Source organism: Dipodomys ordii, unplaced genomic scaffold (assembly GCF_000151885.1).
Source record: "Dipodomys ordii isolate 6190 unplaced genomic scaffold, Dord_2.0 Scaffold104, whole genome shotgun sequence".
In the NCBI taxonomy this organism is placed as follows: Eukaryota; Metazoa; Chordata; class Mammalia; order Rodentia; family Heteromyidae; genus Dipodomys; species Dipodomys ordii.
This window is the reverse complement of record NW_012267320.1, coordinates 4,173,514-4,185,567: the sequence shown is the minus strand read 5'-3', so window position 1 is coordinate 4,185,567 and position 12,054 is coordinate 4,173,514. Positions and strand designations below refer to the sequence as shown.

Below are 12,054 nucleotides of genomic sequence, written 5' to 3'. Positions count from 1 at the left end.
CTATCAGAGGAATATCAAGCCTGGCGTGGGTGGCTCATACCTGTAATCCTGGCTAATCACGAGACTGAGATCTGAACACTGAAGTTCAAAGCTAGTCCAGGCAGGAAAGGCTGTGAGTTTATCTCCAATTGACCAGCAAAAGCCAGAAACAGAGCTGTGGTTCAGTAGTAGAGTACCAGCCTTGACCAAAAAAACTAAGGGAAGCTGGGCACCAGTGGCTTATGCCCATAATCCTAGCTACTCAGGAGGCTGAAATCTGAGGATCAGAGTTTGAAGCCAGACCAGGCAGGAAAAGTCCATAAGACTCTTATTTCCAATTAATCACCAAAAAACTAAGTGGAGCTGTGTCTCAAAATGGTAGTGCTCTAGACTTGAGCACAAAAGCTCAGAGACAGCACCCAGCCCTGAGTTCAAGCCCCACAACTGATAAAACAAAACAACAACAACAAAAACTAAGGGATAGCACCTAGGACCTAAGTTCAAGTCTGAGTACTGACATGCATACATGCGCACACAGGACTATATCCTGATTCTGGAACTGACAGTAACAAATCCCGAGTACTGCCTGCTGAGATCTGAAAACAAATAGGGGGAGAAGCTCTGGAACACATCACTAGGAAACAAAAGCAGGAATGGAACTAGGAGATCTGGGGAGGGATACCTTTTACTTGACTATCTGGATTTCCCTCTCCCTCAGAGGTCAGCAGTGTTGGCAGAAACAAAGAATGCTGGGTCAGCATCATGTGGACCACAGGAAGCTGGATGAGCTTTAGGTGCATGGAACTTTCTGGGCTATACAACAGCAGAGTGGCAGCATGCAGGGTTTTTAAGAAGGTGTGGTCCTGATAGCGAAATCTGGGAGGCAGGAGTCAAAAAGAAACAGCTTAATGAAAGGGGAGTTTACTTTATAGGAAGCAGTTTTTTTTTTCCTTAGAATTATGACGATTTTGAAATATACCACCAAGCTGGCTATCTAACCTTTCTCTTGATTCTAACGCAGTGTATATTAATGCTCTATCACATCTGTTCAGACTCATGAATTTTGTGTGTGTGTGTGTGTGTTTTGTCAGTGTGGATCTTGAACTCTGGGCTTAGGTGCTGTCCCTCAGCTCTTCAGCTCAAGGCTAGCGCTCTACCACTTGAGCCACTGTGCTACTTCCAGCTTTTTCTGTTTATGTGGTGCTAAGGAATCGAACCCAGGGCCTCCTGCATACAAGGCAAGCACTCTGCCACTGAGCCACCTTCCCAGCCCCAGACTCATGAATTTTTATGTCCATGTTGACCTCAAACTGCAATCAGCTGATCTCTACCTCTGATGTGGCTAGGATTACAAGCTTGAGCCACCATGTCTGGCTTCATTTCTGTATTTTAAAAAATATCTTGTTCTCATAGTGCTGTTTCTCTGTTCCTCATCAGAAACATGACAGTGTCAATAGGTACATCATATTCTTCAACAATCTTTATCTTCTCTCTCTAAAAATGAGGTAACCTCTGCTCCGTAGCTGTCAAAAACACTGCTACTTTTATAAATGACACAGGGAAAATAAAATCAACTTACTTGAGTCCTGTCTTCACAAATTTCTGCCAGTCACTGGGGTCAACTTCATTAAGTACATGCTAGAATAAAGCAAGCAAGAAATACACATGAAGTAACTCAATGAATTTGAAAAAAAATTATTGACAGACAGAGGCTTTGTAGCCTTCAGATAGGCAGTGCCTTGCTGGGTCTGCCTGTCCCTCTGCAAACATGACAGAGTTGCCGAGGCCAAGCTCCGAGGCCCTCCTGCTTTAAGTTTGAGATTCTACCCAAAAGCTCTGAAGTCCACCACCTAAGACCATTACTAGTGAGCATGTGACAGCTCATGTTTACAGGACAATCAAGACAGCTCATAACACAAAACCTGAAGTACCAACTATGAAACTCAAGTTAGAACCACTCAGTAAATATAAAAGACATTTTTTGAATAATCCACAAAATCATGCACCTTTTTGGTATTTTGGTTTTACTTTTTTTTTTTTTTTTGTCAGTTGTGGGGATTGACCTGGTTGTGGGGCTTGACCTCAGGGCCTAGGCACTGTCCCTGAGCTTTTTTCACTCAAGGTGAGAGCTCCCTCCACTTTGAGCCATAGCTCCACTTCCTGCTTTCTAGTGGTTCACTGGAGATCAGAGTCTCACAGACTTTCCTGTCCAGGCAGGCTTTGAACCACGGTCCTCAGATCTCAGACTCCTGAGTAGTTAGGGTTAGAGGCGTGAGCCAGATACCCAGCTTGTTAAGGCTTTTTTTTTTTTAATACGTTATTCTGTTATTTCTGCTGATAGGTCTGACGTTTACATGGCTTATGCTCTTCAAATAGCGAAAGGAAATTTCCCAAATAGTCTGCTGTCTACCATTTCAGACACTTAATGGATTTGCAATGGCCTTTCACTGAAGTCAATGGCGCTCTTCCATTTCAGTTTGTGTCTGGGACGCGGCATCAGAAAGATGGAATGCTTCGATTCTGAGGATCCAGTTTTACAGAAGCAAAGCGCTCTTTTAAATGAAGTGAATAGCCAAGTAATTAAGATGAATGGCAGGAACAGGGCCGCAATGGCGGAAGCTGGGACTTGGGAACTTCCGGTGGGCGGGCATTTTAAGAGCGCAAGGCGGTACTTCCGGTGCTGTTGGCTTCCGGACGCGATCGTTCGAAGCCCCGGCGGGAAGAGGCTGCTGCAGGTTCGGATCTGCGCGGAGCCATGTCTGTGGATTTTAAGACTTACGTCGATCAGGCTTGCAGGGCTGCTGAGGAGTTTGTCAGTATTTACTACGACACCATGGACAGGAGGCGCCGGGCCCTGCCCCGGCTGTACCTGGACGAGGCCACCTTGATATGGAATGGCAACGTAGTCACAGGGCTGGAAGACCTCGCTAACTTCTTTGAGATGCTGCCTACCAGTGAGTTCCAGGTGAACATGCTAGACTGCCAGCCGGTGCCCGGGCAGGCCACCCAGGCCCAGAGCACCGTGCTGGTGGTGACCAGTGGCACGGTCAAGTTCGATGGGAACAGACAACACTACTTCAACCAGAACTTCCTGCTGACCACGCAGCCCACCCCGCACAGCACCGTGTGGAAGATTGCCAGCGACTGCTTCCGCTTCCAAGACTGGGCCTCGAGTTAAAGGGGCCAAAGTGTGGCCAAGTGTGCCGTGGGGGGGGGTTGTTAGTTCCGGCAGCAGAAGTGTGAGCGAAGCAATGTGTTTTGTTGTAAGAGCAGTATGAATGGATTTGTGCTAAAAGTAAAATATTTTAATATGTTTTTATTCCTAGAAGCACCTCTTGTAGCAGCTGCCAACTTGGATTGTTGCCCTAAGAGCTTTAATGCTAGGTTCTTACATACATATTCCACGGAAGCCATTCTCAAAGTAATATTAAACATACTGTGAACCCAGTAGTACATTAAAAAAAAACAAACTGGGAATTCCTTTGTAATTACATCTGTGATGTATTAGTACCACATAACTATCTTGGAGAAGCTGGGATTCTTGGCTAATAGATTAATTTTATAGTAAAACACAAGCATCTATAGTTCAGTTAAAACTGTTAATAGTTTTTTTTTGTTTGTTTGGTTGTTTTTTTTGTTTGTTTTTTTTAAATGCTAGTCCAAAGGCTTAAACTCAGGGCCTAAGCACTACCCCTGAGCATTTTTTGCTCAAGGTTTGTGCTGTACCATTTGAGCACAACTCTTACTTCTTGCCTTTTGGATAGTTCTATTGGAGATAAGTCTCATAGACTTTCCTGCCTAGGCTGGCTGCTAACTGTGATTCTCAGCCTCCTTAGTAGCAAGGAGTATAGGCATGGGCCACTGGCACCCAGCTAATATCGTTTTATTATATAGTACTTAAAATCAGTTCAATTTAAGTTTGTATTGTTACAACTCTGAACTATTTGAGTTGTAAGTAGAGATGTTCAGTAGTCTTTTATACATTATTTTCTTATGTTGACATATTTCCTTATGAAGTGAATCATCTAAAAAGGTAAAAATGTTCTGTTGAAATCTGAGCTCTGGGCTGGGAATGTGGCTTAGTGGTAGAATGCTTGCCTAGCATGCATGAAGCCCTGGGTTGGATTCTTCAGTTCTGCAAAGAGAAAAAGCCAGAGTGGCGCTGTGGCTCAAGTGGTAGAGTGCTATCCTTGAGCAAAAGGAGCTCAGGGTCAGTGCCCAGGCCCTGAGTTCAAGCCCTAAGACTGGCAAAAAAAAAAAAGAAATCTGAGCGTTGGTATATTTAGTGGCTAAAAAGCAAAAGTCGCTAATAGCAGTTTTCTTGGCAGCTCCAGATCTGTAAATTTAGGTAACGAGTGGTAATAGAACTAATAGCTTTAATGAGAAATGTAGAGATGCCCTCATGATGGAAACCAAAAATTAAGGAGGAAGGCTGACCAAGTGGTAAAATGCTGGTACTTGTTTCTTACCTAAAAATACAGCCCACCTTCATTTAAATTACTAATAAGTATTGTTGCCAAACAATTGTGAATATCACTCTTGTCCTAAGAATGAGTTTTTGAGGTATTTGTACTTTACTTTATACTTATCACCAATATTTATGTCAATTTATACAAGAACATATGGGGTAAAATGTTAGCAATAAGCCTAATCTATGATGGGATCTAACAGACATAGCTATTGCTATTACCCACTCTTGAATGAATGCTCCCTGTTTTGTACTCTAAATTGTATTCTATTATTTAAGGTTAAAATTATTTCATTTATAATTTGTTCCTATAGTGGCATTGGGCAAATAGATAACATTTTGAAACATGTTCTCATTATGTGGCTCACTCATTGTCTTTTCAAAGAGAAAGAACAAAAGATCTTCATGTTAAACTTCAAAAAACTAAAGTACAAATTTTATGTCTCAACTTTGGAAGGAGAAAAAGCCTAGCTCTGATTTTTGGTTAAAAGCTTTTGCAATTTATTAATGTTCTGTATCATTTAATTTTAAAATTACTAATTGACTCTTGCCCCAAACTATACACTGTATTCTGGTTGATCCTATTAAAATTGAATTTGATAGGAGTGGACCTGACTTTAAAAACCCATACATTCTTGACGTGTACTGATAGTCTAATCAAAATTGTTCTTATTTTGTATTTTTTAAGTCATAGCTTTAACAGCACCAACCAAAATAACACCCTTTCCCCAAAGAAAGTCTCAAATAAAGGCTGCATATACATAGCAATTGAAATGAGCTTTTGTGAATTGCTTTCTATAAGCCCTGTAAATGACTAGACCTATTATATCAGTTAGATTTGTTTTTGACATGTTTACATTTTTATCACTGAAAAAATAAAATTTGCCTTGTAACAATTTCTTTAAAAAATAAAAAGTCAGTGGAGGCTACTCATGTGGTCTCCTCACTGACCCCCAGGTCACAGGCTCTAGTGGGACAAAGCGGAGATTTGGGAACTGAGGACCAGTATCAACTATGGAGAGCAGCTGATGGCAGTGTGCTCAGCCTGCACCAGGCTGGCCATGCAGTAGAGACCTCAGTGCCAGTGTGAAGGAAACCCCTGGGGCAGTGGATCCCTCCCCAAGCATGAGGCAGTCTTCCTGCCCATCACATCCTTAACAGGATAACAAAAAACCAGCTGTCAGAAAGCCATGTTACAAATATGCAGAATATGATCCCATTAGTACACAAAATTATGCTTAGCACAATTGCATACATTCTCTCTCTCTCTCTCTCTCTTTCTGTGTCTTTCTCAGCAACACCTCTGGGAGGAAATTCATTTAGCCTTATAAATAGGATAGCCTCTAGGTAATGGGGAATGTTTAATAGTCTTCTTTATAATGGGCAGGTTCGTTAGCTTTGTAACAATTCCTAATGATTCCAGATTATCTGGGGCTTGGAGGGAAGGGCAATGGACACCATGCAGTAAGTAGAATACTACTCAGCATTGAAAAACAAAAAGCAAGTCATTCTCAGTAGATGATTACAAAAAGTATAGCAGAAGCCATACATATTATTCCAAATCTAATAAAAGGACTAGAACAGGATTGTAGTGTATACACCTGTAATCCCAGAATTTAGGAGACTAAAGCAGGAGGATCTAGTTCAAGACTAGTCTGGGCTAATAGACTATCAAAAAAAGGCAAAAACAAAAAGGAAACAATTAAGAGCCAGCATGGTGGTACATGCCTAGAGATTATGAGCTTGAGGCCAGCCTCGCTAGCTATACTTAGTGAAGTTGGAGAGGCTGTCCACGATGGGAGGTGGCATTCCCTGTGGATGCCGGGCCTTAAGCACCACCACTCTACAACTCAGCCCTGACAGCTCACTACATTTAGGTCTTGGGCACATTCTTCCCAGAGTCCACCCAAGCCTGGGTTCTGTGTAACTAGGTTCACAAACCTGTGATGAGTTACAAAGATTTTTTAGAATAGCCAAGCACATAGCTTGCTCCAGGACTTCCAAATGTATTTACTACATTCAGGTTTGTTTTACTTGGAGTTATGTTCCTGAGGATTACCTGGCTCAGAGTTTAAACACAAGCCATAGACTCTAGGACTAGTAATGCACCTTTATGCCATGCACCAGGAAACAACTCAGATTCTCATGCAAATGTTTCAGATATTCTTTCTATGCAAAACAATAGAACATTTTAGGAGGATGCTTCTGAGAAGGGAATTAGGGCCAAGTATTTCTAAATTCTATGAAACTACCATTCCACAGATCAAACAGCTTACTGAACCCAAGTACAAGAAATGTGGAAAAAACACAAAAACTGTTCAAATTGCTTTAGCCCACATTTTAAAAAACACTAAGTTCAGTTTGAGGAGACTGAGAAACAAAGAATGACAAATTTAGCCAGGCACTGGTGGCTCATGCCTGTAATCCTAGCTACTCAGAAGGCTGAGATATGAGTATTATGGTTCAAAACCAGCCTAGACAGGGAAGTCCATGAGACTCTTATCTCCAATTAAATACCAGAAAACTGGAAGTGGCACTGTAGCTCAAAGCGGTAGAGGGCTAGACTTGAAAGAGCTTAGAGACAGTGCCAGGCCCTGAATTCATGCCCCCAGCAACATCAAACACAAAAGACAAATTTGTTCACGGCAAGCCAGATGACAACACAGTAAAATGTTTAAAACTCAGAGAAACGCTACCCAACTCATTCAATGAGGTCAGTGCTATCTGACCTAAACATATTACAGAAAAATTAAAGTACAAGCTAATATCCCTTGCGTCCACAGAATCAAAATCTCTTAACAAAATATTAGGTGCTCCAATCCAATGAGGTATAAAAGGAAAATAAATCATACTCAAGTAGGCTCATTCCAGGAATGCAAGATTGGTTTAACACTCATCAATATAATTCAGACTAATCAAAAAATAAGACCTTTTATAACATCTCAATAGATGCAAACAAGCATATTACAAAAATCCAGCATCTACTTCTGATGAAAATGGCTCATCAATTCAGGAATTGCCACCACATGCCACTCTGCCTCTACACACCGCCCTGCCACACAGCAGAAGTGTATCTGTAAAGCTTGGTTTGTCCCTTAAGGCATAACTACGATCTATAAGCAAAAACACCTACCAGCAACTCGCTTAATCTGAGCAACATCTGCTTCTCTTGATCCTGGGTGCTGTCATCACTGGGCTGGCTACTACTGAAGGATGCAAGCAACCACTGCACACAGGACTCAAGGAGGGTCTTCTGCCAGGCATGCAGCTCTCCTGCTACCTCCTCCAGAGCTGCAGAGACGGAGTCTGCTACAATCCAACTGCAAAGGAGACCAGAGTCCAGACTTAGAGGGAAGATGTAATCCAACATCACAGGTCCCAGGACCTGTTTCCTAGAACATCCACTCCAGAAGCCACTCTTTATGAAAAAAGAGAGAGATGTCAGGGGTTAGGCATGGAAGTTCAAACCTGTATTCAAGCTACTTGGAAGGTGGATATCAGGATTGTGGCTTGAGGCCAGCTTGGGCAAAAAGGCAGTGAGACTGTACCTAACTAATAATCTGGGCATGGTCTTAATTATCTCCCGTCCTAGCCACAGAGGAAGTATAAGAAGACAGTGATCAAGGCCAACCCCATGGGGAAAAAAATATCAGACCCTAGTAGAAAAATAACTAAAGCAAAAAGGGTAGGGGCTCAAGTAGCAGAGTACCTGTCTAGAAATCAGAGGACTCTAAGTTCAAATCCCAGTACCACCAAAAAAGAAAGTACCAGAATGTTCACAGAACCAACAGTATCAGCACACAGAAAAAGGATATTCCTGCCCAGACTTGTGCAGACCAGGGTCCTTCTACCTCATTACTCATGACCTATGGGGCTGCAGAGTTAGTAGCACCCATGCCTCCCCCCCCTCTAAATGCTATGAGCCACACCACTCATCCCAGCCGTCATAATAAAAAGCATTATACACTGCCCCCGGGGAAAGTCACCCCCAGTTCCGCACCACTGCTCTTCAGGGAGTCAGACCTAGCCACCCACTTACGGAGATGTATCCTCAGCCAGGATGGCTAGAACGAGGAGCTATAGCAACAATGCCATCTTGCTGACCGGTACAATGGCAAGGAAGCCATTTTCACTAAGAAATTCATAAATTCTAAGGGGAGAAGTGAGACCGAGAGGGGAATAGCCACCCAGAAACCCTCACCTTCATACCTCTTGTTTCTGCCAGGAGTCTGAAGCAAGCTGGGCAGATGGGCCCTGAGCACACGAAGGTCTTTGGCTTTTGCAAAGGGAACCAGCTGGGCCAGAATCTCCAGCTGCAGCCCAGCCTCTGCAGGTGTGTCCATACTGAGAAGCCTGTCCTGCAGCTGTCCCCACAGGGCCTTCCTCAAGACAGGAACGGTGTCGGAGGGCACTGGGACACAGACACAAATCAGAGATCATTACATACAAGGGAAACTGAGCCAGCTCCAAAAAGCTCACAGGGGATGACTGCTATACATTAGGTAGCCTGTGACCCAATGATGCTACTCTAACAGCCTGATATTCACCATGGCAACGATGCCGACACCAAGGAAACCGGCAGATGCTTTTATCTCTCCTCCAAGGAGATTCATGGCCAACATGCCTGGCAAGTACTCTTCAGCCTAATGGTATGGGGAGTCCTGACTTTCTGAGCGCTGAGGTTCTGTACTCCCATAAGCATCATCTGCCAAAGGCATGATGAGACAGAGGGTGCAGCTGAGGAGAGGTGGGTACAGCCACTGGCTGGACAGCTCTTGTTGGCTGGATTATTCTGCCTTTTTTTCCCCCCAGAGTTGAGGACCGAACTCAGGGCCTTGCACTTGCCAAGCAAGTGCTCTTCCACTGAGCTAAAGCCCCAACCCAGTTCTACTTTTTTTTAACACCTGTCACCACTGATACAAAGTTACATGAGACAGAAGCAAAGTAGTGAGTGGAAAAATACTGAGATACTCACTAAAATGGAATTAAATTAATTGTGATGAACGCAACGTGACAGATAAGAATTCCACCAGGTAGCCTGGACACATACTGCCTTGACACAACAAACTAACTCACTAGCACTCCCTGAGGTGTGCTTGATGGGGGGGGGGGGGGGGCGGGCCAGGGGGGGGGGGGTGCTGGGACAAAAAACAGCTTAGCCCTTGGGCTGGGAATGTGCATTAGTGGTAAAATGCTTACCTAGTGTGCATGAAACCCTGGGTTCGATTCCTCAGGTACCACATAAACAGAAAAAGCTCGAAGTGGTGCTGTGGCTCAAGTGGTAGAGTGCTAGCCTTGAGCACAGAGAGGCTCAAGGACAGTGCTCAGGACCTGAGTTCAAGCCCCAGGACCAGAAGAAAAAACAAAACAAAATAAAACAAAACAAAAAATGGCTTAGCCCTAATACTTCCCTAACCCAGACACCCCCAACTGCTACCCACTGCCCTATTTCAGGTTAACTAGGAATTGGCAGGGTACTAAGGCTACAAATCACTTTATTACTCCAAGAGACAGAGGTATTGGGGATTTCTTAGTCCTCAGTTGTTTTGGGTTTTGTTTTTTGTTTGGGGGGATTTTTTTGGTGCCAGTACTGGGCCTAGATGCTGTCCTTAACTTTTTTGCTCAAGTCTACTGCTCTACCACTTGAGTCACAGACTCTACTTCTGGTTTTTTTTTGAGCCACGAGCTCCAGAGCTCAGCCTCCCAGTAGCTAGGATGACAGGCGTGTGCTATACCTAACCTTCTAAATCTTCAGAGCCACTCAGACTCCCAGAGGAGGAACATACCTAAGCCCAGCCCAGACCAAGAAGCAGCAGGGTCAAGGTGAATCCAGTTCACCAGCTTGGCCTCTTCCACCTGCAACTCCCAGTGGCCCAAAGCCAGCTCCTTCCTTACCTCCCAGCGGCCGTGCAAAGGGCCCCTGTGTCCTGTGCTGGAGGTACACGTGGATGAGCGGGAGGAAGCCATCCATGTCCTCTCGCAGGCTGCGTCCCACACCAGCCTGGCCACACCACAGCTCAAACCTCAGCAGGTGGGTGGTGCTCTGCTGCAGGAGCAGGCTGGCGATGTCCAAAGCCACGCGTGTCCTCCGGGCCAGGCAGTAATCAAGCAGGTCGGCCGCCACCACGGGGGCCAGCATGGGGTCTCTTTGAAGAGTGTGGAGGAACGCAGAGTCCAACTCATTCACGGCCAGTGTGGGGAGCAGAGACCCCAGGCCTCGCACATACTCAGCTGACCAGAAGAGCTCACTGTTCTGCAGCTGATCCTGAGGGTTGCAAGCCAAGAGCTTCACCAGGGTCTTGCCCAGAGTGCTCAGGTGTCTCTCTTTCCCTGGGGCCTTTGGGGGTGGCTGGGCCAGCAGGTGGGCCTCAGGCAGGCCCAGTAGGGCCAGGATGACCTCTCGGAGCTGTGCACCTTCCATGTAGGGGTGGAGCTGCAGCAGGGCTTCCAGCTGTGGCAGGGTCTTAGGTGGCAATGAGGCTGCACCTGTCCTGCGGGCTCGCAGCTCTCTCAACACACTCCGAGTGATGGCCTCTGAGTACTTGGACAGGAGGCCCAGCTGGCCCATGCTGCGGAGGACCGGGGCGCTCGCCACCAGTAGCTGCAGGACCCCTGCATTGAAGTGGGCCACCAGTAGCTTCACGAGGATGGGGCTGAGTGTGTGCGGGGGCAGGGACTGCTGCTCCAGGGCTAGGAACCAGCCCTCTAGTGTGGGGTGTCTGAGGATGGCCCCCAGCACCTCCTCCAGTGTCTGAAAGACAAGGACCAGGACAGACTTCAGGAGAGGCACAGGACTAGGGAGGGGCCACAGCTGCTAGGAAGTGTTCACTGCTGTCAGTGAGACAGGGCTCTGCTAACTCACCTGCCCTCCACCTGTGTCCAGTGCCCCTCTCAAGGGGGCTCACAGCACCCAGCTGCTCCCCTCCTCACAACACTTCACAACCCTAGGACTGTGCATGACCACCACAGCCTCCCTACCATGTCGGTGAAGGCCAGACAGAGACGTCAGGGCCCACACAGAGTCATGAGTGTGTTTTTGATAAAGGTAGCCAGAGTGGACTCTCTCCTAAGTCACTCATTGGAGGGGTTGGGCGATGCAAACATGGCAAAATGTGATTAAGGCAAGTCCAACCTTGGCCTTTCTCTGGCAGCCTTGCCTTCTGGTGGCTCCTAAGTAAGACAGAGTGGCTCCTAAGTAGACACAGGTGTCTCCTAAATAGGACAGAGTGGTCACAGCTCACATTCTGGGGCAGTTGGATAGGGTTTAAGCCACTGCCCAATGCCCCAACTCCAAAATGAAGCCAAGACCGTCTCTACTTAGACAAGAGTGGGTTATCAAGTGACTCCATGAAATTATTTCTGGCCCAACTGACTTGAGTTTGAAGCCCTGACTGGAAAGCAGTCTAATACCTTTGCTGGATTGGGTCCAGCTGTCCTGCACAGCCTTGCTGACATGACTCTACCAGACACGAACGGGTACCCTTATCTGGATCATTCTTTTTTTTTTTTGGGTCCGGTTGTGGGGCCTGAACTCTGGGCCTGGGTGCTGTCCCTCAGCTCTAGGCTAGCGCTCTACCACTTGAACCACAGCGCCACTTCCGGCTTTT

At 45.8% G+C, this 12,054-nt stretch overlaps 2 protein-coding genes across 2 annotated transcripts in view; one reads left to right on the top strand and one right to left on the bottom strand.

Annotated features, from left to right (window-relative positions):
• Urb1 (URB1 ribosome biogenesis 1 homolog (S. cerevisiae)) overlaps positions 1-12,054 on the bottom strand; it is a 63,095-nt gene that overhangs the window by 19,950 nt on the left and 31,091 nt on the right. Inside the window, exons 22-26 of the mRNA XM_013027535.1 lie at positions 10,343-11,198; positions 8,657-8,858; positions 7,581-7,767; positions 1,559-1,617; positions 662-855 (exon numbers count right to left, since the gene is read on the bottom strand). Coding sequence (XP_012882989.1) covers positions 662-855; positions 1,559-1,617; positions 7,581-7,767; positions 8,657-8,858; positions 10,343-11,198 — 1,498 coding nt within the window. The remainder of the gene's footprint in view (positions 1-661; positions 856-1,558; positions 1,618-7,580; positions 7,768-8,656; positions 8,859-10,342; positions 11,199-12,054) is intronic.
• LOC105994109 (NTF2-related export protein 2-like) lies at positions 2,735-3,157 on the top strand. The gene has a single exon (XM_013027536.1). It carries the CDS (start codon positions 2,735-2,737, stop codon positions 3,155-3,157), a length of 423 nt encoding a protein of 140 aa, XP_012882990.1.